At 41.8% G+C, this 23307-nt stretch overlaps 1 protein-coding gene across 2 annotated transcripts in view; it reads right to left on the reverse strand.

Annotated features, from left to right (window-relative positions):
* The window catches only part of BMPER (BMP binding endothelial regulator), a 235239-nt gene that overhangs the window by 65447 nt on the left and 146485 nt on the right, over positions 1 to 23307 (reverse strand). The window contains exons 12-13 of one of the 2 annotated variants that reach the window (XM_004582375.2): positions 9339 to 9668; positions 2103 to 2439 (exon numbers count right to left, since the gene is read on the reverse strand). In XM_004582375.2, coding sequence (XP_004582432.1) covers positions 2103 to 2439; positions 9339 to 9668 — 667 coding nt within the window. The remainder of the gene's footprint in view (positions 1 to 2102; positions 2440 to 9338; positions 9669 to 23307) is intronic. The other variant, XM_058678067.1, reaches the window with a different exon arrangement.

The following is a 23307-nucleotide window of genomic DNA, read 5'->3' on the forward strand; positions in this document are numbered from 1 at the left end:
GATGAACAGCAGCAGGGACCGTGGCAGACAGAAGTGCCCTGAGCTCCTTTGCTCTGTTCTGGGAAGTGTCACTATCCCATGGTACTGCTGGACAAAGCACTAGCTCACATCACTTCCTCTAAACCGCTGTACACAGGGATATCTGGAATATGCTTGTGAGCTGTCCATGCTGAGAAAGAAGCCCCTGATTAACTCAAGAAACCCCCTCCCCTGGCAGGGTGCTGCTGGAACTGCAGGGGCACTTTTCCAGGGCAGGAAGGGAGCATCTGCATGGCCACCCAAGGATCCCTGCTTCCTTTTGAGTATATCAACATTGTTTCTCACGATGGCTGCCAACACATTCATCTTATTCCTGCCTAAGTCCAGAGACTGAAACTCCAGTAACACTGCCAAAGGAAAAGAAAGAGGAGATTTTGGACAAAGGAACTAATCTCTGCTGGCCTGTTCTCCCAATTTTGTTTTCAGTATATTCCTTTAAAATGGGCAAAAAATGAAAGTTTACGGTGTCAGGACCCCAAGAGAAGCACAGCCTTTCCATTCTATTTTCTGCTCCAATCGAGATCCGCAATCAGGGCAGGCAGGGGAGCTTCCCAAAGAGGCCTTCTCGTGCTTATCACTGAAGTAGTAGTAGTAGAAACAATGGTAGGCAACAGTTACAGGGCCCTTATAATGAGTGGGCAGCAAGCTAAACTTGCACATTTGTGTGTATAATCTCTGTGAATCTCAACAGCAGTTCATCAAGATGGATCCTTTACTTGCCCATTTCCCCAACGAGCAAACAGATTTCCAGAGCTAGGGTCATTATTTCAAGCTCTACAACTCCTAGGACTTAGAGCTCCTGGGTTTTGGGCCCTGGGGGTCTGAAGAGCTCTTCACTCTGACGCCTTTCTCCCTCCCTGTAGACCTGGAAGCAAGGGTATCTCAATTCCAAGGGAAGCCTTGTCTGCCCAGGTGCTTAGCCCACTCCCAAGTCCCTCAATTTCAGCAGTGGAAATGGGGAGGACAAAGACGGGAACCCAGAGAACTCAAACCATAACAGGAACATGGCTTAACAGAGCTAAATGGATGAGCTGGAGCCAAACAAATAGCTTGGCACACACAGCCACGTTCAGGGATTTGTGATGACAGGGACAGTCTTTTTTCCACTGCACTTTGAGCTGCCTTCATAGAACTTTATCTTTTATGTACAAAGATCAAATAAAAAATAAAGATCACATTTAATGAGAACTAGAGGAAATAAACTGGTGGCAATTAAAGAGTAAAAATAACCTCTCTGTGGCTTCAGACCACAGGAGTTTCCTAACTTTAAAAGGCAAATCACTTAAACAAGGCCTCTCGGGCTGTGCCCCTCTCATGTTTCCTCGCACATTCACAGTGGTTAAAGTTACAGGCAGCCATAGCTCCTCACCCCATGCGACTGTATAGTGAATGGAAGTAGAACCAGACCAAATGCACCATCTCACAAACACAACCCTCCAGCATACAGTGAGTAATTGCAAGACACCTTTCTAAGGCTGCTTTGGGTGAAAGGGGATCCACCAGATCCTTATTCCTCTTCCCTCTTCAATCCCTTTTCCTTCCACGCTTTGACTCTGAATAAAGACTTTCAAAGTTGGCCTCAATTTAAGGATGCTTTGTTTAACTTCCTTATTTTTCATGGGCAAATCTTATGTGAGCTAAACCATGAGGCCGACCTGAACTCTGTCCCTGACTTTGAAACAAATGAATCTACTCACAATGATCTGAGAGATTCCATTCTAGGAAAACACTTTCACCCTATACCCCTGTGATTTTTGACCAACAGTTGGAAACCTCTTCAGTTTCAAGTGCAAGTTGAAACATGGAAAACAACCCACGGCATCACCAGCTTCCCAGACAGCTGCAGACCAAAACAGGAATCACCTAGAGGCAATCCCTCTGAGCTACCTCCCACCCTGGAGACACAACACAAGATCAGCTGACAAACATGAAGAAATCCAGATGTTCACCCCATGCTTCGGGGTCTTGTTTTCCCACCAGGAGATTTGATCCTCCCTTTTTCAAAGGTCAAGTGTGTCCTTGGTTTGTAACCTAAACCCATTCCCTAGAGATACCCAACTTACCGGTAGAAAGTGACATAGTCTACTGTTGAGTGGCAGCTCTGAAACTCCCAGGATTTGAGCTTCTGGCATTCTCGATGGGCTCGGAGTTTTACCTTCACTGTCCCCTGACACAGTTCAGGGACTGGTTTCCTCTGGGGTCTGTTGCAGAATTCATTGGATTCCACCCGCCAGGACTCGGCAAAGTCATCCACATCAAACTTGAAATTTCCGTCTCCACCAATTAAGTCATCACGTTTATGTCCATTGTAGTTGCCACAAAGACCACATAGCTTGCTCTTGAGATGCGGGGCAGCCATGACTTCTACAAAACTGTCTCCATCCCATGATATTTCCAAACCTACAGGAGAAAAAAAAAAAGGTAAAGGATGATCGACTGTTCCTGAAATCACGAGTAATCCCCAAAGGTACACATCTTCGCACATGTCTGACAGTCTTGGAAGGGGAAAAAACAAGACTCTGTGCAAATTCTTGGTTCCATTTCAATATCACTATGTTGACTCTCTTATAAAATTTCACGAATGACTAATTTAAAACTTTAGGAAGTACACCCTTGCGTTTTACTATTGATGATCATTGCTTGATTTTATTACTTTAGGATTTTTTTTTTTTTGCTCTTTCCTAAAGTGTGTTAGTCTAAATTGTGTCTATTTATTTTGTAATGACTATGATGTAGAAATAAGAAGAAACAAAAATGATAATTTGAGGGGGTGGGGCTGACTTATTCCACTAAGCGTAATGGTCTCCAATTGCATCCATTTTGTTGTGAAAGACAGGATTAAAATCTTTTTATAGTTGAGAAGCACTCTATCACGCATATATACCACAATTTTTATGTGATCATTAGTTGATGAATATCTGGGTTGGTTCCATACCTTAACTATTGTGACCTGAGGGGTTATAAATATGGGGATACAGATGTTTTCTCTATTTTTTGATAACTAACATTGGAGTACAAAAACTGTAATGTCTATTAATGTAATGTCTATGAGCTTTGATTACACTCTTGAGGAACAGATTTTTTCCTCCCTGTTGAATTCTTTATTTAGTGAAGGATTAAGCTTGTCATTATAAAGTAAACTGAATTTATATCATTGCAAAATTTAAAAGAAAAGTAAGCAAGGGAGGAAGGATAGTGGAGCTTCTGAGTGAATGAGAGTAGAGTGGGAAATATCATAAAGCTTTTCAAACTGAATATATGAGTCACATGAAAATTTTCCCTTCATATTAATATAACATTTTTTTAAAAAATTCAATAATTTATAGCTAAAAGTTCCCCCTCATAATTTTCATCCCAATGTCAAGGTGAACTTTCTGATTTGTTGTAATGCGAATATTAGAGCCATTAATACATAGCTTCTGAATGCATCCTCTTCAAGAGGAAATGCTCATATAAAGTGAAACATTTTCTCCATTACTTTACAGTCTTTCCTGAGGCATGGGCCACTCTTTGATCAGTGTTTATGAGTTGAACTATTATGAAACCTTTCTACCCTCCATCCCTGGTCGCTCCTAAGTTTCAACATTTGAGAAGGCATTGGGGGCTATCAGGCTACTGGTTAAAGTTTTTATTCATCCAAGAAGGTAGAAAACATGGACTAATCTCTGTTTGCTGAACTGTCTTAAATAGCAAAAGGCTCATCTGAAATGATACACATTTCTCCAGACATCATGGCCCAAGATGTGAAGGATCAATTCTAGCCAATGGCCTTTCTGAACAGTGGAATTTCTATTTCACAAGTAAGGCAGCAAGGTTACATGGTCACACAACAAAAGTAAGCCTATCTAAAATGTCTAGAAGAGATGCTATTATATAAATTTTAATACTGTGTGTTCAGATACAGTCCAGAGAGAAAAGAGAGCTGGCTCTTCACAAAAACCATTCTGAGGTTCCACCCAATGTAAATGATAAACATTTTTAGCCAGTTTGTTCTTTATGTCTCAAGTTTGTTTAGAAATTATTTTTTTTACTGTTTTCCTGGCAAAAGCTTAGCGGAGTTTGAGCACTCCAGGGACTGAGGGAATTGTTTGCCAGCATATATAAGCAAACCACTGTGATGTGATTGCCAAGGGCCCATCTACAAGAGACCAACATGCTTTTTTGTTCCTAGTTTTCTCCAGTCACTCTGCCTCCTAGGAGTGGTGCACACAGGGGAAGTCTTTATTGGATAGAAAGGTCTCTGTTACCGGTGTGTGTGTGTGTGTGTGTGTGTGTGTGTGTGTGTGATTTTTAATTTTTATCCACTTAAATTCCTGATTAAAAGTTTTTTTTTAATTCTACTCTGAAATTTTAGAAAGAGCAAAATTACTTTCTAACTAAAAGCTTTTGTTAGTGAACTAACAATATTAAACTCATGAAAAAAAATGTTCAAACCTGGGAGCTGAGGTAGTGATATGAGCAGCAGAAACAGAAGAGAAGCGAAGGGCAGGCATACATATATCAAACTGCCCAGGTTCAAGCATTCCCTCTGCTTCCCATCCAGGTTCCTGCTAGTGGGAGGCAGTCGATGATGGCTCAAGGGCTTTTCTCCTGGCTAAGTCCAGACAAAGCTCTGGTTATATGGGCATTTAGGGAGTGAACCAGTGAATATGAGATGGATTTTTCTCTCTCTTATCCTCTCTCTTTCTCTCTCCCTTTCAAATAATAAGAATGAATAACCATTTAGAATGAGGGAGGGGTAGAGAGAACAGATCTGATCTGGCCATAAAATCAGTGTAAGGTAACAAATGATGCAATAGGGTCAGGAGGAAAGACTGAGAGGTAAGATTCTAAAGCCAATACTCCCTGAGGTTTGGACATGGAGCAGGAGAGGAGGCTGACCGAATATTCATCTTGTGAGTTTAGGGAGAGTTATTGGAAGAATAAAACAATAATCTAAAACTGGGCTTCTTAAGAAATCAACAGAGAAGTCCATAAGGAAGTCACTTTGTGATAAACCAAAAGATCAGAAGCATTCTTGGCTCAAGGCAAACAAGAAATGATTCCTTTGTTGGGAAAAGAGGTTAGGTTCAGGAAAGCAACCAAAAGGCATGGAAAAGGGAGAGAAAAGAAAAGGCTACATAAATAGAAAAGAATCTCTCGGGAATAATTTAATAGAGAAGACAGTGATAAGACCAGGTAATGAGAGATGGAGCACATCTCTAAAACAGTCACACCTCGAACGAGCATCCTATGTGGATCTCTAACAACGTGCAACAATTATAACTATCATCTCCTCCTTTATATATAACACAAAGCACATTATCTGGCATGCAACATACCTCCATAAGTGGATGAATTAGCCTTGGAACGTTAATATGTGGAATCTATAAAGCCAAAGAAATCGCAAATTTCATGCTAGTTGAGACACTAAAATAACCATTTTTCAAGAAGACAAGCAAACTATAGCATCATTTGTAATTCATACTCAGAGGTATGGAAGAAACTCCACCTCCCAAGTCTGTAACCACACAGTTTCCCAGCAAGGGAAACGAAACGAGGGGAGAGAATCAAGTCCATATAAAGTCCAACTCTTAGATCAGAATTCCAAAGATTCTTCCATGCTGCAAAATTTTCCAAACTACAAATTTCTTTCCTAGACAGCAAATACTTTCTTCCAAGTGCCAGAAGTGGCTGAGGCTTCACACCCCAAAGAGCTCCAACTGTCATGACCGACAATGATATAACAAATGCAAGACTCCGGGCAATTGAGTCTGTGGGAATTAGGATCACAGGGAACCTACCCACCACGTTCTTTCTTGGCAGTGGATGGGGGGCAGTGAGGAGGGAGGATGGTCTTCACATGCCTGAGAAGAGGTGGGTCTGCTGTATGTTCAGGGAACTCCTCTCAGAACTCATGACGTCTCATTCATAAAACACAGTCCCCAAAGCAAGAGAATGATTTGCAATTCATTCTGCCTTCTTCCTCTTTGTCCTTCTGATTGTTACACTATACTACAAACCTGCACAAGGATGCCTAACGTAAAAGGACAACGTACTCAGCCGCAGATGCCTGTGTCTATTTCCATGTCATTGACGTGTATGCCTGCTTGGATGTTTTCACCCTGTACATGAGTCAAATGGATTCCCAGTAGGGAAAACGCAAAGAAAGTAATCATCTGTACTTGAGGGAATTGTTCTTCCTGTATTTCTTACAGACGTTGTATAAGATGAAAACATCGTGGAAGTGTTTGAGGGCCCAGGGAGAGTCCTTTCTGCAGCTGGGATGAGTTTCCCAACTTTCTACATGGAAGTGGGGTAGAAATAACTGGCAGAGTCAGGAGACTAAAACTGAAGCACATGTCCCATCTGGGACGCGAGCAGCCCTCACATTCTTTCCACTTTGCGAAGAGCCTTCCAATTTTCCCTTCTCACTAGCGAACGGTTTACCAACTTAAGCCTCACTCTTCTAACGTGTTGACCTGGCTCCGGATCAGTCACGAGGCTGTGGTCCTTGCTTGTGTAGCTGTTCTGCTTTGTGGATGCTGTTTGCATCCCTTCATTTTGCTTTAAAATCATCCCTTTAAAGTTGCTGTTTTTTAAAGGGGAGAGAGATGGAAAATCTATAGACAGATTACAGGGAGGTGTAAAGGTGGATGTCTTTTCTGTTCAGATTTTATACGCAAAACAGAAGCAACATAGGATTGATTCTCTAGGTTCACCAAGTGCGGGGTCTGTGCCAAAGTCCAAAGCCGTGTTCTCCGCATGTGAGTGCTCTCAGCTGGGTCTGATGTGACTCTCAGGTAGAACTGATGAAGGAAACAACCGGCATCTGCTAAGTGCCAAGAATGTATGTATGTATGTATGTATGTATGTATGTATGTGTGTGTGTGTGTGTCAGAGAGAGAGAGAGAGAGAGAGAGAGAGAGAGAGAGAGAGAGAGAGACAGGGATGGACAAAGTTCCCAAAGCACTTAAGCCTTGTTCTAGGGCTATTGTTAATAGGTTAGTAGCAATAGCCTGATTCCACCCACACAGCACAGCTACTCAGCCATATGATTTCCTCACAAAGTACTGAATCCATAAACCACAGAGGCAAAGAGCCATGCCTCCCCAGCTCCCAGCTGCAGGTTTGATTTAAGCTACTATTTGGAAGAAAGGACCCTTTGATCAAACGAGCCTTGAAAATAAAATAAATAAATAACTCTTACAGAAGAAGCACACTCTAAGGAAATACTGTGAAATCTTAAATAGACAATCAATAGGTGATAAAAAGAAAACATCCCTAAGGGATAGTTCAAATTGAGATGGCTGGACCAGGGTGGAGATTCTGTCTGAAAATGGACTTGTTTCATTCAGAGAATAAGCACAAAGTAAGTTTAGTGCCCAGAGGAAAATGGCTCGTCTCTCGGAAGTAGAGGCTGCTGTGATTTCAGTGCTGCAGAAAATTGCTCAGCTGCGTTGAAGGGAGCCATAAAAATGACTTGCACAGTGAAAAGAGACAGAGAAATGAAAGAACCTGCAAAACTGAAGCTCAAGGCCTAGCAGAATCAAATTCACTCATCTTATTATGGTGTTTGGGATCTATTATTATTTCCTTAGCAGCCTCATTCTTTCTGCTCAGTTTTATGATGTAGAATCCTTATAAAGAGTACACTTACTCCGTATGATTTTGCCATTGTAAATGGACCTACTAGGCTGTTAGTACCCAGGATTCCTTTGAGAAGTGGATTGCTGCTAATACTTTTCATATCAGTAAACACTGCTGTGTTGAGATGGCTTGCAAACAGACAGGCAAGGTGCTTCTAATTAGTGCTGTGTGATAATGGGTCACCTGGTGCAGATTTTATGAGGAGCCAAAAAAAATGTGGCCTCCTTTTAAGGAATGAGCTGGGGCCTGCATTTGCAAAGTGGCAAATGCAGGTATCTGAAATTCAGGTAACTGAATTTTCTGAGTGAATCATTCTCTAGTTGAGTGAGCATAGCTCTTCACATCTGTTCAGAATGAGAATGCTTCCCTCTTTCTAGAATGTTCCAATAATGTTAACACTTAACATTATTTCATGGACTCCATGTTATGCTCTCTAAGTAAAAACTCTCTGGGCCTCTCCGTGACTTCTTGCTTTTGCTTAGCCTAGCTAGCACCCAAATCAACTTGTCAATACAGATTTTTGCTTGCACTGAAACAATCTCCAGGGTTCTAAAGATACAGAAAAAAAATCTTACTCTGTAGACCCTCAAAAGTGCCTGTTAGATCAAATGTTTCCTTTGGGATGCATATTATCTAAATATGCTGCAATTCAATTAATGCTTTTATACTGTTCGGTTCCCAGTGGGAAAGCAAAAAATATACTGATTTCCAAAAAGTACCATCTTTAAAGAAATAGATACATTGGGAGATGTCCGAGTGGCAAACAATATGTATTAACCAGAAGTAGCATGAAAAAGACCATGAGATACAATGTGCAAATGAGCTGAATTCATATCCTCTAGGTTGGTATTCAAAAACAATCCTGGACCCAGCATTGTAGCCTAGTGGTTAAAGTCCTCACCTTGCTCGTGCCAGGATCCCATATGGGCACTGGTTCTAATCCTGGTGGCCCCACTTCCCATTCAGCTCCCTGCTTGTGGCCTGGGAAAGCAGTCAAGGACAGCCCAAAGCCTTGGGACCCTGCACCTGTGTGGGAGACCCAGAAGAAGCTCCAGATTCCTGGCTTCAAATCGGCTCAGCTCTGGCCATTGTGGCTGCTTGGGTAGTGAATCAACAGATGGAAGATCTTCCTCTCTGTCTCCTCCTCTCAGTATATCTGACTTTCCAATAAAAAAAAAAAAGAACCAGCTCCTCTAGTTGAGTAAACCTGATACTAAGCTGTTTCCTTTTATGGATCCATTTGCCCTCTCAAACACTAACAAAGGACTGCTCTTTCTCTTGGATTTGAAAGTGCACCTAAAGCAGCTAACTTGGGAAAGACCCCACAATTCCAAGCTACTAGATACCAACAACCTAAAATAGCAGCCAAACTTGAAAGAGACTCCAGAGCTGTAAAGTGTAACCCCACCGCTATACTTAGAAGATTGGAAAGGTCCCAATGTGGGAAGATTACCAGACCAGTGTGGCTGATATCCAAGTGCAAAACTCCAAGTGGCACATCATATCCCCAGCTATATTGTGACATCTTTGTGATATCTTCCCCCTGGGAATGGGAAGGCGGTAAGGCCTGCGGGGACACTTTGTTGAGGAACTTCTTATGCAGAGGAGAAAAGCTCATCTCCTAGCACTTGCTGAGCATGGAGGTAAGTAGGAGGCCACACAAGCCCCACCTGCTTGGGTGGTCACTTTCAGTAGGTAGCCATCCAGGTCCACGTGGAAGTGTGGCGCACGGCAAGGGAGTGCAACGCGCGAGCCATTCCAGCGCACGGTGAGGTGCTGCTGCAGGCTCAGGGTGCTGTCACCCAGCACCAGCTCCACTGACTTGGTCCATGAGAAGGAGCGGGTCCGCCGGGCATCGTTCTTCACCAGCACCTGGAAGGGTGAGGCAGGGGAGGAGCAGTCTTTCGTCAAAACATACTGACATGTCCCCTGAAAGTTAAATGTCCGTCCGTCAAAAGTGTTGTAGTGGGGATCTCCGAATACCGTGCAGACGCCGGGCTCTGCGGATGAGTGAGAGACAAAAGCAGGGTCACAAAGTGAGGACGCAGAGAGACAAGGGTCCCTGCCATAAACCTACAGGGCCACCTGCTGGGGAAGGGAAGGGCACAGCAAATATGCACTATGGGTACTCAACTCTTTTTTAAGAGTTTGGGCCAAACCTTCTAAAACATTCAGATTACACTTCTGGTGGTTTTTTTTCTTTTTAAATGCATAAAACTTATTTTTAAAAAAAACCTGTGGCTGCTTAAAGTGTCTCTGTTCTGGAGCCTTTGTTGGCTTCTATGGTCTTAATGAAAGGGATGAAGAACTAAAGTAACCCAGAACTCAATTAACTTTGCAACCCACAAAAATATGAACAAAGTGTAAATGACAAAACACCGGGACATTAGTATTATGGCTATCATGGCTTCAAAAACATTTAGAAGAATAATACTCCAAATGATTACTCATGACCTTAAAGAAAACTATGATTTCAACACTCAGATATGATACTCAACACTCATATATTTACCAAGGACTAATAAATGGAATTGCCCAACAGACACTTGTTTCACAGTGTCGGGAAACAAACTACTGATAAAGATAATATTTACAGAGTTTTTACATGTTTTCTAGAAATATGAGTTTCCTATATTTTGACATAAGCACCAAAGTCAAAAGCTGGATGTTTAAAAATGATGAAATTCTTCACTTATTACATCTCAGAAATTCCAATGAATTCATCACCCTAAAAAAACCATTAATTCAAACAGTTAGATCAAGGGAAAGTTTTATACTCTGGGTTATCTCAAAGATTTGGACCAAAAATTAAATAGCGTTGCTTTTTTGAAAACCAAGTTTGGCATTGGCTTAGTTCTCTATGTAAGGATATTTTATCTCTTTTCAAGCAGGCATGAACAACTAGGAAATAAGGATTTCATTTGGAGAAACTAGACCAAATGATGAAAGAACTATAATAAAAAGCAATTTAAAGTCAACAAAGAAAAATGGCCAGGTTAAGAATAATAACCACAATAAAAAGAACAGGTCAAGAAAGCCACATAAGTAATTACTGTGAATATATAAGGGAATGATGAACTTGAGCCTGAGGAAGGATGTTCAAACTGACCGGATAGGACCAGCGGGGTCCAATGCAAACATTTGCTTTTCATTTCCAAAGTGTTTGGAGAGTAATGTCCTCCTGGGTTATGATATACTTTATCATTTCATATGGCAACTTCATCTGACTCCATAAAAATCACATGTGTTTGGAATGTGATAAATCCTAAGTCACTTTCCCTTGTCAATATTTGATAAAGACACGGAATAAAGGTATAACCTCTGGTATGTTGACAGTTTCAATGAAATACTCTGAAGGCTCTGTAAATGGCACCACTCAGGAGAGGAGGAAAGAAGAGACAGTTGGTAGTGATCATGTAATGAGTCCTTCACTTTTGTCCCTTTGCTAGTCTTTCCTCGATCATCTTTTCTTGTGACCCCAGCTGTACCAACCCCCAATCTCTGTAACCCCGTGCCTCCCTCACCGATGTTTCCCACATCTAATCTCTCCATATTGCATCTCACAGTGCTTTCTCCATGTGATTACTTTCAAATTATCTTTTCACACATTTCTCTGATTTTTCAAAAAAAACAGAATCTCTCCCTGGCATGCAAATGCTGCCTTTGGAACATCACAAGTGGCATCAGTGTAGTTTAGCACATTCCTACTGTATGCCACAAAAGGACCAGATAGTAACCTGAACACCAAATGCGTCACATATAAGAGAAGGGCTGTTCAAGTCTTCAGTTCTTCCTATTATTCAAGAAAGCTCAGATTCAACCTAGGCCACTAAGTTTTTGCACTTATAACAGATAGAACTCACATTAGGAAGGCCAAGACATTACCAAAAAGGCTGAAATTACACGCCTAGGGAGTCCTCTCCCAGCTATGAGCAGACACAGGGAATATCCACACCTAATGCTGTCTAGTGCTGCAGTGGTGAGCTTCTCTCTGAACCTTGCACACTACACTACTCCTGTGCAGCAAAATCATTAAAGCAACAGCAACAGAGTTCCCTTTACACTCTACCTAACATGCTTCTATATGCTAACTGATCATGGTTCAGAAAAATTCATGTTTCATTTTCTTCTTAACATTAAAAACACTAAGCATTTAATCTAGGGATTGAGAAAGTTTATGAATAATTTTCATGTCTCAGAAAATGCTTCTAACATTTTAAGTAAATAAAAATGGGAGATCAAGTTTTAGGTACAGGATAATCAACTACACCAAAATAAACAGATACACACACACAAAGACCCCAACATTGTCAACAGTGGTTATTTCTTGGTGGCAGAATTTTGTGTGCCACATTTTTCATTCCTTCCTAATGCTTTTCTGTTTTTGTTTTGCTTTGTAAGAATCAAAACATGGATGCTTGTAGATCTGGCCCATTATGTGACAAATCAAATCCTCAGAGAAGCAATAGAGAAACCGATGGCCTGGAGTTGCCCTGGGGAAGCCTCGACTGGCTCATAGCTTAGCAGAAAACAATGGGGGATGTCTGGGGAGAGCTTGGGCAGGGGAAATCATGTGTGAACTGGGCTGTCAGGAAAGATATTTTTCAAGAGGCCCTAACTTGTGGAAGAGAAGGGTTGGAAATCAGGATGATTTTTCTGTGTGACAGCAATCTAGACGGGGCCAACAAAATTTCACGACTCTGAAGTTCCCTGAAAATTATGTGCTGCATTTGGGAAGACATTCATATTACAAGTTAAAATAATTTTGAGACATTGGCCCTTTTCCCTGGAACCTCGAGGTCCCTATGCCAGAGCTTGCAGCAGCAGAGAACACGTGCGCTGGACAGTATCTGGAAAGTGAGAATGTTAGCGTTACAAAAATCTGCCTAATTGAGAACGAAAACGCCTGGAGGATCCTTAGGGAATGAAATTGAACACTGTATCCTCAGATAGTCTTTTGCCAGCAAACCTGGTGAAACAAGCTGCCTTCCAAGCTGACCAGATGTCCAGTCACACTGGCCTGGATGGCTGGACGCCCCGGCTGGAGCCGGGACAGGAGGTGGGAGGGACTACTTAACCACAGCATCCCATTGCCTAGAAGCTAAAACACCTCACACTCTTCATATTTGGCTTTACATATTTGTGATCTTATTTTGGTCCTGCACCTACATTTGTATACATACGTTGAAATGAAACAAAACAAAAATCATATCTTATGATTTTATTTCAGGACTGTTAAAATGTACCCAGGGATAAGGTGGCATTTTTGTCTGCATCCTCTGAGTTAGGCACATGAAATCAGGGCTGGATTTAGGATGCTGTGGTTAAGTAGTCCCTCCACCTCCTGTCCTGGCTCCACAAAACAGGGTTCCAAGATTTTGCTCCTTACCATGTTGGGTACATTTATTTCTGCCATGGATATATTTACTCTAACTAAATGTTTTTTTTCTTTTGAGAGCAGCAGTTATTTACAAAACATCTGTCAAGCAAAATTCAGGGAAAACTATACAATTCCAGATTATTAAGAAAACAAGAGAAATTGGGTAGGCTTCTAACCCGCTCTCCCACAATTCCTTCCTTCAGGGATTTCTAACTGTCAAGGTGAGCATTTGAACTAGTGGGTGGGCTACTGGTTGGGACGTCTACATCTGATGTCAGAATTTCTGAGCTGGATGCCTGGTTCTAGATCCTGCCTCTGGCTTCTTTCTAATGCAGACCCTGGGATACAACGATGATAGCTCAAACAGGTGAGTTGTTTTCATCCACATGGCTGACCTCACTTTGATCGTGGGCTCAGTCCCAGCCTTTGTGTGTATTTGAGAGTGAATGAGTAAAAAGAAAAGCTCGTGTGAGCTAATAAATTTTCCTAATTTTTCTTCCAGTATCAGCTGTGGCTCTGACAGCAAAAAATAATCACTGTTTAAAATTCTGAGTATGAGTACTTATTTTAACATAAAGTAATCTTGTACATGAAATTTCATTTCCTACTTTTTTACTTGACATGTCCACAATCATTCAATTACATTGTACTTTAAAACTACAGAAAGGAACCTTGATCCTCCACTTAATGCTTCTGCAAAGAGGAAAATTTTTCCAACTCATCATACCCCACTATCCCTTGGATGACTATTATTTCCAGAGTAGGGTTCAAACCATGAGAAAGCCTGTGAAGTAGAAAACACACCTTATAATCCCACAAACTCGTCGGAAACAGCTTCAGGACACTACAGAGTCACTGTGGAGCAGGTGTTCTTGGGATTCCCAGAGAGGCAAACATCATGACAATGCCAACTTTGGGTCAAGAATCAGGAAGTGCTAGGGTTAGAAACACTACCCATGACATGAGTCCTCCTGTTTGTTGAGGTTTCAGATGAGGACTGGTGAGATTATCCGGAAGGGAAGGGATGTGGTATAATCCAGAAGGACCCATGTTTCTCCTTGCCAGTCTCAGCCTTGCCCAGAGCAGCCACTCACAGCTGCTGTCCCACAAGGTGCCTGAAGGCTGACAGATACCACCACCAAATAGCAATGAGTGCCACAGGAATGCCACAAAGACTTCAGACGTTTGACTTCTTGGATCAAGATCATCTATTGCTGCTGTGTTTAAGGGGGGATAGTAATGGTTAGCACAGTAGCTAGGGCTTGCCCAACACTTAGCCATCCATGGCTCACAGCTTCTGGTTCCAGTGCCAGCTCCCCATAGCAGTATTCCTACGGCCTCAGTCAAAGCCACTGCTTTCTTCTAAGCTCCAAAAGCAAAACTGACCACAGGCTCAATTTTAAATACTCGATCCCATAGTCACAATAGTGATTTGTCCAAGTGGGTTTTCCACTTGGAAGCCAAAAAGACCTATGACCCAAACCTATGACCTAATTACAATAAATAATAATCTGTGTAAATGTGTAGTTATGATGTACCTTTAGCACCTCAAAAAGGCCCTAAAACACAAGTGCATTCTGCATATACCTCTCACACTGGCACACTTCCTTGTATAGAGGAGGACCTAAATATACCTGTAATACATGATACTATCTGCATTGCTTACAACAATGTCTGATGAAATACACATCAGACATGGGTAAATAGCTGTTGGATGAATGGGTTAGGAATGTAGTTTGGATGGAAGGGTTAGAGTTGTGGTGTAGCATGCTAAGTCACTATTTCAGACTTCCATGCCTCATACTAGAGTCACAGCAATTCTGATTCCCAACCATACCCCTGGTAGTATGACTACAAAGCAAAGGAATGGTTCCTGGCATTCTTCTGAGAGACCCAGATGGAAACCTGGTTCCCGGCTTCTGGCTTCAGGCTGGCCAAGCTACAGCTGTTGTGATCTTTTAGGCAGTGAACCAACCCCTTTTTCTCTCCCTTCAACTGAATATATAAATCTCTTTCAAAGAAATATAACTTGATGAGAGAACACAAAATGACCACCAGATAACCGACAGAATATTCATGGTCAAGTAATTGAACAATTAACAGATGCTCTCAGAACAAACATACGACAGTAATCCCTAAGTATATGTGGGGGATTGTTTCTAGACCAACCCCCCACGCTGACTCCAAAATCTGCAAAATCTAAGTCCCTTATTTAAACTGATGCAATCTTTGCATTGAGTTTGTACATCTCCCTTATATTTTAAATACTCTTTTACTTACGTATCATACCTAATACAATATAATTTTTTTATAATCTAGCTATTATACTCTATTGTTTAGAGTGCAGTGAAAAGGATTTTTTCAAACGTTGATTCATGATTTTTTAATTTATCTGTATGGCAGACAGAGACAAGGAGAGACAGACAAAAAGAGAACATACGAATATTTTCCATTCACTGTTCACCCCCTTCATGGGTCAGGCTGAACCCAGGAGCCAGGAATTCCATTCTGGTCTTCCACAGGGATGACAGGGATCCAGCGGTTGAGCCATCATCCACTGCCTGTCCAGGTGAATTGGCAGGGAGCTAGATCAACTGCAGAATAGCCAGAACTGGTGCAGACATTGTGTTACTGGATGCTGGCGTCAGAAGCCACAGCTTAACTGCTATATCACAACACTAGCCCCTAAAGTATTTTTGATTTGCAGTTAACTGAATCTATAGATGCTTAATAATGGGGGAAATGGAGGACCATCTAGATAAGGAAAACACCTGAAATGTCAGGAACATTGCAGTTGTCTAGTACAAAGGGAGCTTTCTGAGAGATTCAAACCTGTGACCTTAGACACCCAGTTGGTCTAGCAGTAGCTAGCAGTAGGAGGGTAGCAGTATGAAGCCCATTCACCTACCCTATGAAAGGTACTGTTAGAGTCAGAAAGCTGTGTCACAATCAGAACTACTTGGGGAAAACAAAACACACTTTTAATATCACAATATGACCAAGTATGTATCACAGAATCATGGTCTCCCAAAGATATCTCTGTCCAAATACCCAAAAATTGTCCATACTATATTCACATAGCAAGAGAGAATTAGTTCACAGATGAAATGAGGTTTGCTCATCAGCTGGCCTTGAGATGTGGAGCTTATCCTGGACAATCTGAGAGGGACAAGTGTATCCCTAAGAGTCCTTATGAGCAACAGAGGAAAGCAGGAAGACAATGTGCTCAGTCTGCCATTGCTGAATTGGGAGACAGAAAAAGAAAAGGAGAGGGAGTCAAGGAATGTGGGTAGTTCCTAGAAGCCAAAAGAGGTGGCGATTCTCTCCTAAGAGGAAGACAAGCCTGCAAGCACCTTGATGTTAGCTCTCTGAGAACCTGCTTCAGACTTTGGACCTCCCTGGTGTGTTCGTCTAAGCCACTATGCTTATGGTAGTTTGTTATCTCAGCCATGCGAAACTCAGCATCAGCAAATAGATTATCACATAGTAATTAGTGTATGCTGGGCGCCATGCCAGAAGCTTTCCATCTTTGCAATATCTCCTCTCATCCTCACTGTATCTCCTCTTCATAAACTACATGGCAGAGATGTGTACTTGGCTCAAGAGATGGATTTCACACCCTCAAGTTAAGCTGCTGCTGACTTTAAAGCTATCTAAGTGTTCTACAAACACTGAATGCATTACTATGAAGAGAGTCTTGTGTTTGAATCTTGATCTTGCCACTTTAGTGACCTAAAAATCCCTTACAATCTGCTTACGTAATTGTATAAATACCTAGAAAATGGGTCTAGGAACAGCTGTCTTGTAGGATGCTCATAAAGATGAAAAATAGTACCAAAAAGGAACCAAGGATGTAACAGATGCTCATTATCTATTTCATTATTTTAAATGCTTTAGAAATTTAGTAAATAGATGTCCACCACGGGTTGAGGTAAGGCTGAGTGAGACTATGGCAGATATGGAACAGACTGCTAGAAAGATGACGTGAGTTGACTTGGTTTATAAAAGATATATAGAATTTAGATTCACTGCCAGAATGGATAAACTTTGTAGATCAGATGAAAAATGTTAACAGAGACACAAATAGAGGGAAAAAGAGGCAGCTTGTATAAGCAAAGCTGGAGACTGGTATGACCAGAGCAGGAAGTTACTTCAAGAGATGTGAGGCACCCACGTTGTCTAAATAAATTGCCCTGAGATTTATTGCCAGCCTGAGAAGTTTAAATGTATTCCAAAGAACCAACATTTCTAAGCGTGTTTCCTATGAAACATCAATCCTTCTTTGGCTCTGCCAAAGTAAGTAAAAATTGTAAGAGCTCCACAACTCAAATTAGTTTGGGAGGTGTTCTATACTCCATCACCACCCTGAAAGTTTACTGAGGGCACTGGAAAATAAATGTTCTGAGAATTCTCCTCAAGAAAACAGATTTAAGTTTACTTGGCCTGGCAGTCCCCTGATCTATTTAATCATGGAATTTTGTTTTGAAAATATTATGTATTATTGTCCCTCTGCTCTACTGTCCTATAAAACAAACTTTGGGAAACCCTGTGGAAGCCCAACGAAGCAAGCTGATGAAGGTCCTGGCGCATGCCAAGCATGGGTTCTAACCATGACCTGCAAAAAAGGACTGATGGAGGAAAGACAGAGGTTACTGAGAGGCAACAAGATGAGGACATGGCTGCCGTGGGAATGGGAAGGAAATTGTTTATTAGAAAAACAACATGAAGAGACAACCAACCAGACTTGATGACTGATTAGCAACATGGGAGAGAAATGCCAAAAGTATGAGAAATCACATTAAGGCTTGAAACCTGTGCAGCTGGGATAATGGGAGTGCCAGAATTCAGTCAACAAATAGCATTTGGAAACATCCATTAACCCCTCCATCCAACTCCCAACTCAGATCATTTGGTGAGTCCAAGGTAGCAATTGCTATTACAATTCAAGAAGAGTGAGCTGTACAAAAAGACCGGAAGCTGGATCCCATCATATTAGCATCTTTTCAAGGAATGATATGCTAAGGGTTTCAGAGTTCCAACAAATCTGGAACTGTAATGACAAAGTAACCACAGAAGGCACTCCATAGAGGTGAAGCAGTAAGGTTGCAAGACAAAAACCCAAAAGGAAAAAAAAAGCCACAGAATAGATCCATGTGTGCTAAAGAGGGCTAAGCAAGCTGCAGAAGTTTGGGACAATGATTCAGGGCACACAGCACTCACCAAAAAAAGGAACCGTGATAGAGAGACAGAGAGGAAACCCTCATTTCTATTGATTCCACATCAAAGGGAAATAGAACTATAGTACTATGACACAAGAGACCAAGGAAGTTAATGTGGCCACGAGCATGCAGGTAAGTCTCAAAGGTGAGCCCAGAACAACTACTTTCTAACAGAAGCCCCCAGCCATATATAAAAAGGAAGAAGTTGGCAAACTTCATGTCTATTTGAACGCAAACCTCCAAAATGAATAAAAATATAGTCAACAGAGAACAAAGATCATTGCACCATTCCAATTTTTTAGTATACGTGCTGTCAAAGCAAGCACAAGAACAAAGAACATCATACAGAAATTTGGGTTTTTGGTCTCAGAAATCAAGGTATTGGCCAACTGCACACTATTTAACTTCTCTGATCTTCTAATCTCTAGTCTGTAAAACTGAAGATGATAACAGTTTCTACTTCATCGAATTACCATGAGAACTAAATGACAGAAAACTTGGACAGCATTTATTACAATGCCTGACGTGGACTAACATTCAACAAATCACTACTAGTATTAGGCGTAATTGTCGTGGCAGCAGAAGTAACAATTTTTGTTCTTATTTTGCTCATAGGAGATGTGACCTCCAGAGAGGAATAAATCTGCCTGTGCTGTGTATATAGTGATGTGCAGTTTACTACATAAAATCTTTCACGGTGTAGCTTTCAGCTTCATGGTTTAGGGTCTGTAGTGTTTGTCATTAGGTTTATCATCACTGAAGGCAATTTTTGGTCTAAGGACCTTCATCTAAAATTGGGTACTTGTTCCCTTCTTGAGATTCAAGATGGCAGCTTTGTGTTTAAATCAAAAAAAAGAGGAAAAGGTATCAGATGTCTAATAAGGAATTTAACTATCTCTTTATATACACAAGACATTTTTTTACAATTAGGATGCACAAAGCAACCTTTAATTGAATGACTTAATAGTAGCGCATCTATACTAAAACTAGCTCTCCAGACCAAAAATGAAGGGAGAACAAGAGGCTGAATACAAGCTTAGGATGTTTCTTTGAAATGTAGGTTCTCACCCCAGTTCTTGCTGTTAGTACTACTCCAGCCTCTGCTCATCTGTGAAGGGGCAGAGCTCCCCTCATAGTTAACATTCATTCACTTGTGCAAGTACAATCCCATAAGGCTAATACGGTGATTAGTGGAAATTATACTAAGTGTTCTTTTTGAGCTTAAAATTTTGTACTTTAAAGTTTTTCTAAGTTAAGAAAATATAATACTTTTTCACTTGCCCCAGAACATACCTTAACCTGAGTTGCTAGAAAGGTGAAAAAAAATCTAGAAAAATGAGTGACATGGAAAATGAATCCAATTTGAACCATCGGTGAGTTCACTGTAGACCAACTCTCCCTTCTCTGCTCCTAAGTAGAAGGGGTGGTGCAGAGGCACAGAACAAGAAAATCTGAATGTTTGAGTCTCAGGAGGAAATACTGTTTGATTTGGGAAATGCCTCTTGATGAGCTTGTCCAATCTCCTACTCTTTCACATTGCAAAACCCTACAGACTGCCTCTTCCCTGCGATTGCAACTGGTTCTCACACTGTACACAGCAGCATGGAAGCCCAGAGAAATGATCCAGGGGGTGGGGGAGTCGGGGGGTAGGCTGCACCTCTCACCTGGAGCATACTTTTTAAACCTCTGAGCATCACCATGCTCAGCTGTGAAATGGAGTTCCTGCTATCAGTTGGCCATGGGGCTATGAGAATCACACAGGATCGAATGGAATGATCCCTGTGTGCCGGGACATGCAGCAGATGCTAAACATTAGTTGCTGCTACCACTGTTACTATTAATGGTTATTATCCTCTTGTAATGGTGGTGGTGGTGATTATGATGATGACGATGATGATGATGATGATAAAAGGGATGGATGATAATTGCTAACTGATCAAATTCTAACTTACTGAGTACATCTCAGGCACAACTTAATGAGCACTAACACCCTGTGGGAACTGACAACAGGTGGTACAAGAAGGCTGATCCCAAGAAATTCATTCTGCTCCTTCAATTATGCATCAGTGAGCACCCAGAAAATATCAGCCTCTCTTAACATAGAGCAGCATATAAAACAGAAAGCAAATGGGTTTCCTCACATTCCTCTGACACTGCCTTGGGTCGGGGGGGTGCGGGGAGGGAGTCAGCTCTTGACCACACGTGTGGCACAGTTAGGTTTTCCTGCCACGGCTGCACACTGCCAAACCTCGGGAACAGCAACATGCTCAGCAAGCCCAACTCCAGACACTCAAGCAGAAACTTCAGTGGCCACTTAGCTTAGCACCTCTTTGGCGGAGCTGAGGTCAACACCGCACATTCTTACTCCACAAGCATCTTGAACTCTGGTCTCAGATTTCCTTGCTTTCCTGAGTCAAGGACAGACTCTTGGGGTTAAGGGACCTGAAGTTGCTTACATTCTCAGAGGCCAAAAACCTTGCTCAAACACGGAATTACTAATTTGTGGAACCTATGTCAGTGGAGATTTCTCATAAAATAGGCCCCAAGGTCACTGTTTCATTACCCTTTTTCCAAGGGAATAAGTGAAATTGTTTTTCTATCCTCCCCCTGCCCAGTACAGCTACATTGCTTAATTTGAGATACCTGCAGGCATCACGGGGAGTGTTAGTAAAAGTGCCAAAACTAGCTGAGCAAATCCCACCTTCTGTGTAGGTGCTCATAACAGGGCCAGGATTGGGGAGAGAGGCTCTCAAAGAGCAGGATTCCCAGCACTGTGCACAGCTGGAAACTAATCCTGTGGGGTGGGATGCAATCACCTGGCAACCATGGGCCTCCCAGCACCCTGCGATGCTGATAGCTGATATGTCCCATTACTTGTGGGACAACCAAGGTGGTTACTCCTTTAGAAACACCTTAATGCTTAGTGGACCCTTCCCACCTCTTTATTACATCACTGTGAACTCTGGTCTTGGATCGGGGTTCTGATGGTTAGCTCTGATGTAACCAAAAGTACAGCTTAATAAATTGGGGCCAAGCATTCATATTTGGTTGTTTAGCTGCCTCTGGATTTGAGGATTAAATTGCTTCATATAATCAATCTCTCAGTCGTGTGTGTGTGTGTTGTGTGTCCTGTCTCTCCCTCCTTTTTTCTTCTCTCTCTCCTCATGGCCCATACACCCCACATTCCCCCCTGTGTTACCAAATAAAACTTCAACACCAAGCACTATTTCCAGGTCTGAAAATAGACATTCTGCCAGCCAATAATTTATCTGATTGAGGTCTCTGTTGCATGATTAGGTCAAGGTTCCACCTACACTTTGCCAGCACAGAGTGAAGTAACATTTCACATCAACCAATTGCTACACATATAAGCAAGTGGCCTTCTTAGCACCTAGCCCAGAAAAGTGAGGCTCACTGGTGGCTACAGCCTCATACCTTGGCAAAGAACAGTGCCTGAACACAAGCTTTATGAAGTTTGTTTAGCTCACTTCAAATATTTTATTTTAAATAAATCATTCAAACCAAACTTAATTCTTTTCTCTTGGAAATGAAGAACGAATGTCCCAAGTTATTAAAAGAGAGAAATACTTTTCATACTTTCTTTGGGTCAGATTATAAGAGGATTCTGTCCCCAGATTTTGATGGACCAGTTACTACTAGTAGTACCAGAGACGTTTATTTCTGCATTCCCTTAGGCTGTTTCCCTGGGCTGGCATGCCTAGGATTCCTGACCAAAATTGCCAACTGGCCAATTTTATCCACCAGAGAACATCTGACAATGTCTAGGACATTTTTGGTTGGCACAACTTTAAGGGTAATGGTACTGGCTTTTCCCGGACAGGGACTCAGATGCAGCACAACCTGCACTGTACAAGACAGCCCCTGCCCTCACAGCTAATTGCTGGCCAACTCATAGGAATGCTGGGATTGATACCCTCAGTAGCCTAATTGTGTGTGCACCTGAGGGAGAGAAAGGCACACAAAGAAATTGTGCTTTCATAAAGTATAAGTTTTTATTTGTAGAAAACCTCAGTCTTAGTTTGTGGCTTTGACCTTGGTTCCTCCACTTTAGAAACTCATTCATCGGAAGAGTTCTCCTTACTGGCCAAGTAGGAAAAAATAAGCCAAAAGGTTTGCTCTGGATTCTGGATATAATGACAGAGGAATTTCAAAGTAGGAGGTCTTTAGGCCACAGCTAAAGGACATCAGAAGAAGCCTACCTGCATGTGTTATGAGAATTTGGGCATTGTTTAAAACATTGGAAGTCATCCCATCTCCTAACTCGATCTGAACAAATGAGCCTCGCCAAATAGAATGTTTTACAGCGGTGATGGAAGAACTGCTGGAGAGCAAGAGAGAGTAAACAGATGGAAAGAACACCAAAGGAAATTGAGAAACAGCCATCCGATGATATAATTTAGATTTGGATGGAGAAGCACATGCCTGGGTTCTTCCAGCTCTGACCTGCTCCATGCAGGTGCAGAGTCCACGGCCCCTGGGTGCCCTTCCAGCTGGGTGGCTGCTCTCCTGCCAATTGCCTTGCTCTGGAATAGAAGTCATGGGCTTATGCACATGTCCAAGACAACACATTACTTAATGCAGTCAGTTCAAAGCTGCTTCTTCATCTTTCTATTCTTTTTCTTTTCATTTTTTCCCCTTCCTGTTCCGGATATGGAAATAGGGATTTCTGTCTCTCAATCAATTACTGTCTTGATTCCAGTGACACAAAGTCAAAGAAGTCAGGAATCAGGCTGTTTCTGCAACAGGCCACCACATGTTTATATGAAACTGGTAAGTGGAGATCCTACCTAATACTGTGATAGGCGCCAGAGGTGTGTTAATGCAAACTGGTTAACTGGGAATCATTGGAAGTCCTTACGAGAATTGCTTCTGCTTCCATTGGGAGACACTTCATGGAGAAATGCAATCATCTCCATTGGCATGGACACAGAAGAAAACTCCATCAGTATAGACCCAACTCTGCTCATCCAGAAAGGAACAGAGCTGAAGGCAACCTCAGAGTCACCCATAAACACGGTT

Source organism: Ochotona princeps, chromosome 20 (genome assembly GCF_030435755.1).
Source record: "Ochotona princeps isolate mOchPri1 chromosome 20, mOchPri1.hap1, whole genome shotgun sequence".
Classification (NCBI taxonomy): Eukaryota; Metazoa; Chordata; class Mammalia; order Lagomorpha; family Ochotonidae; genus Ochotona; species Ochotona princeps.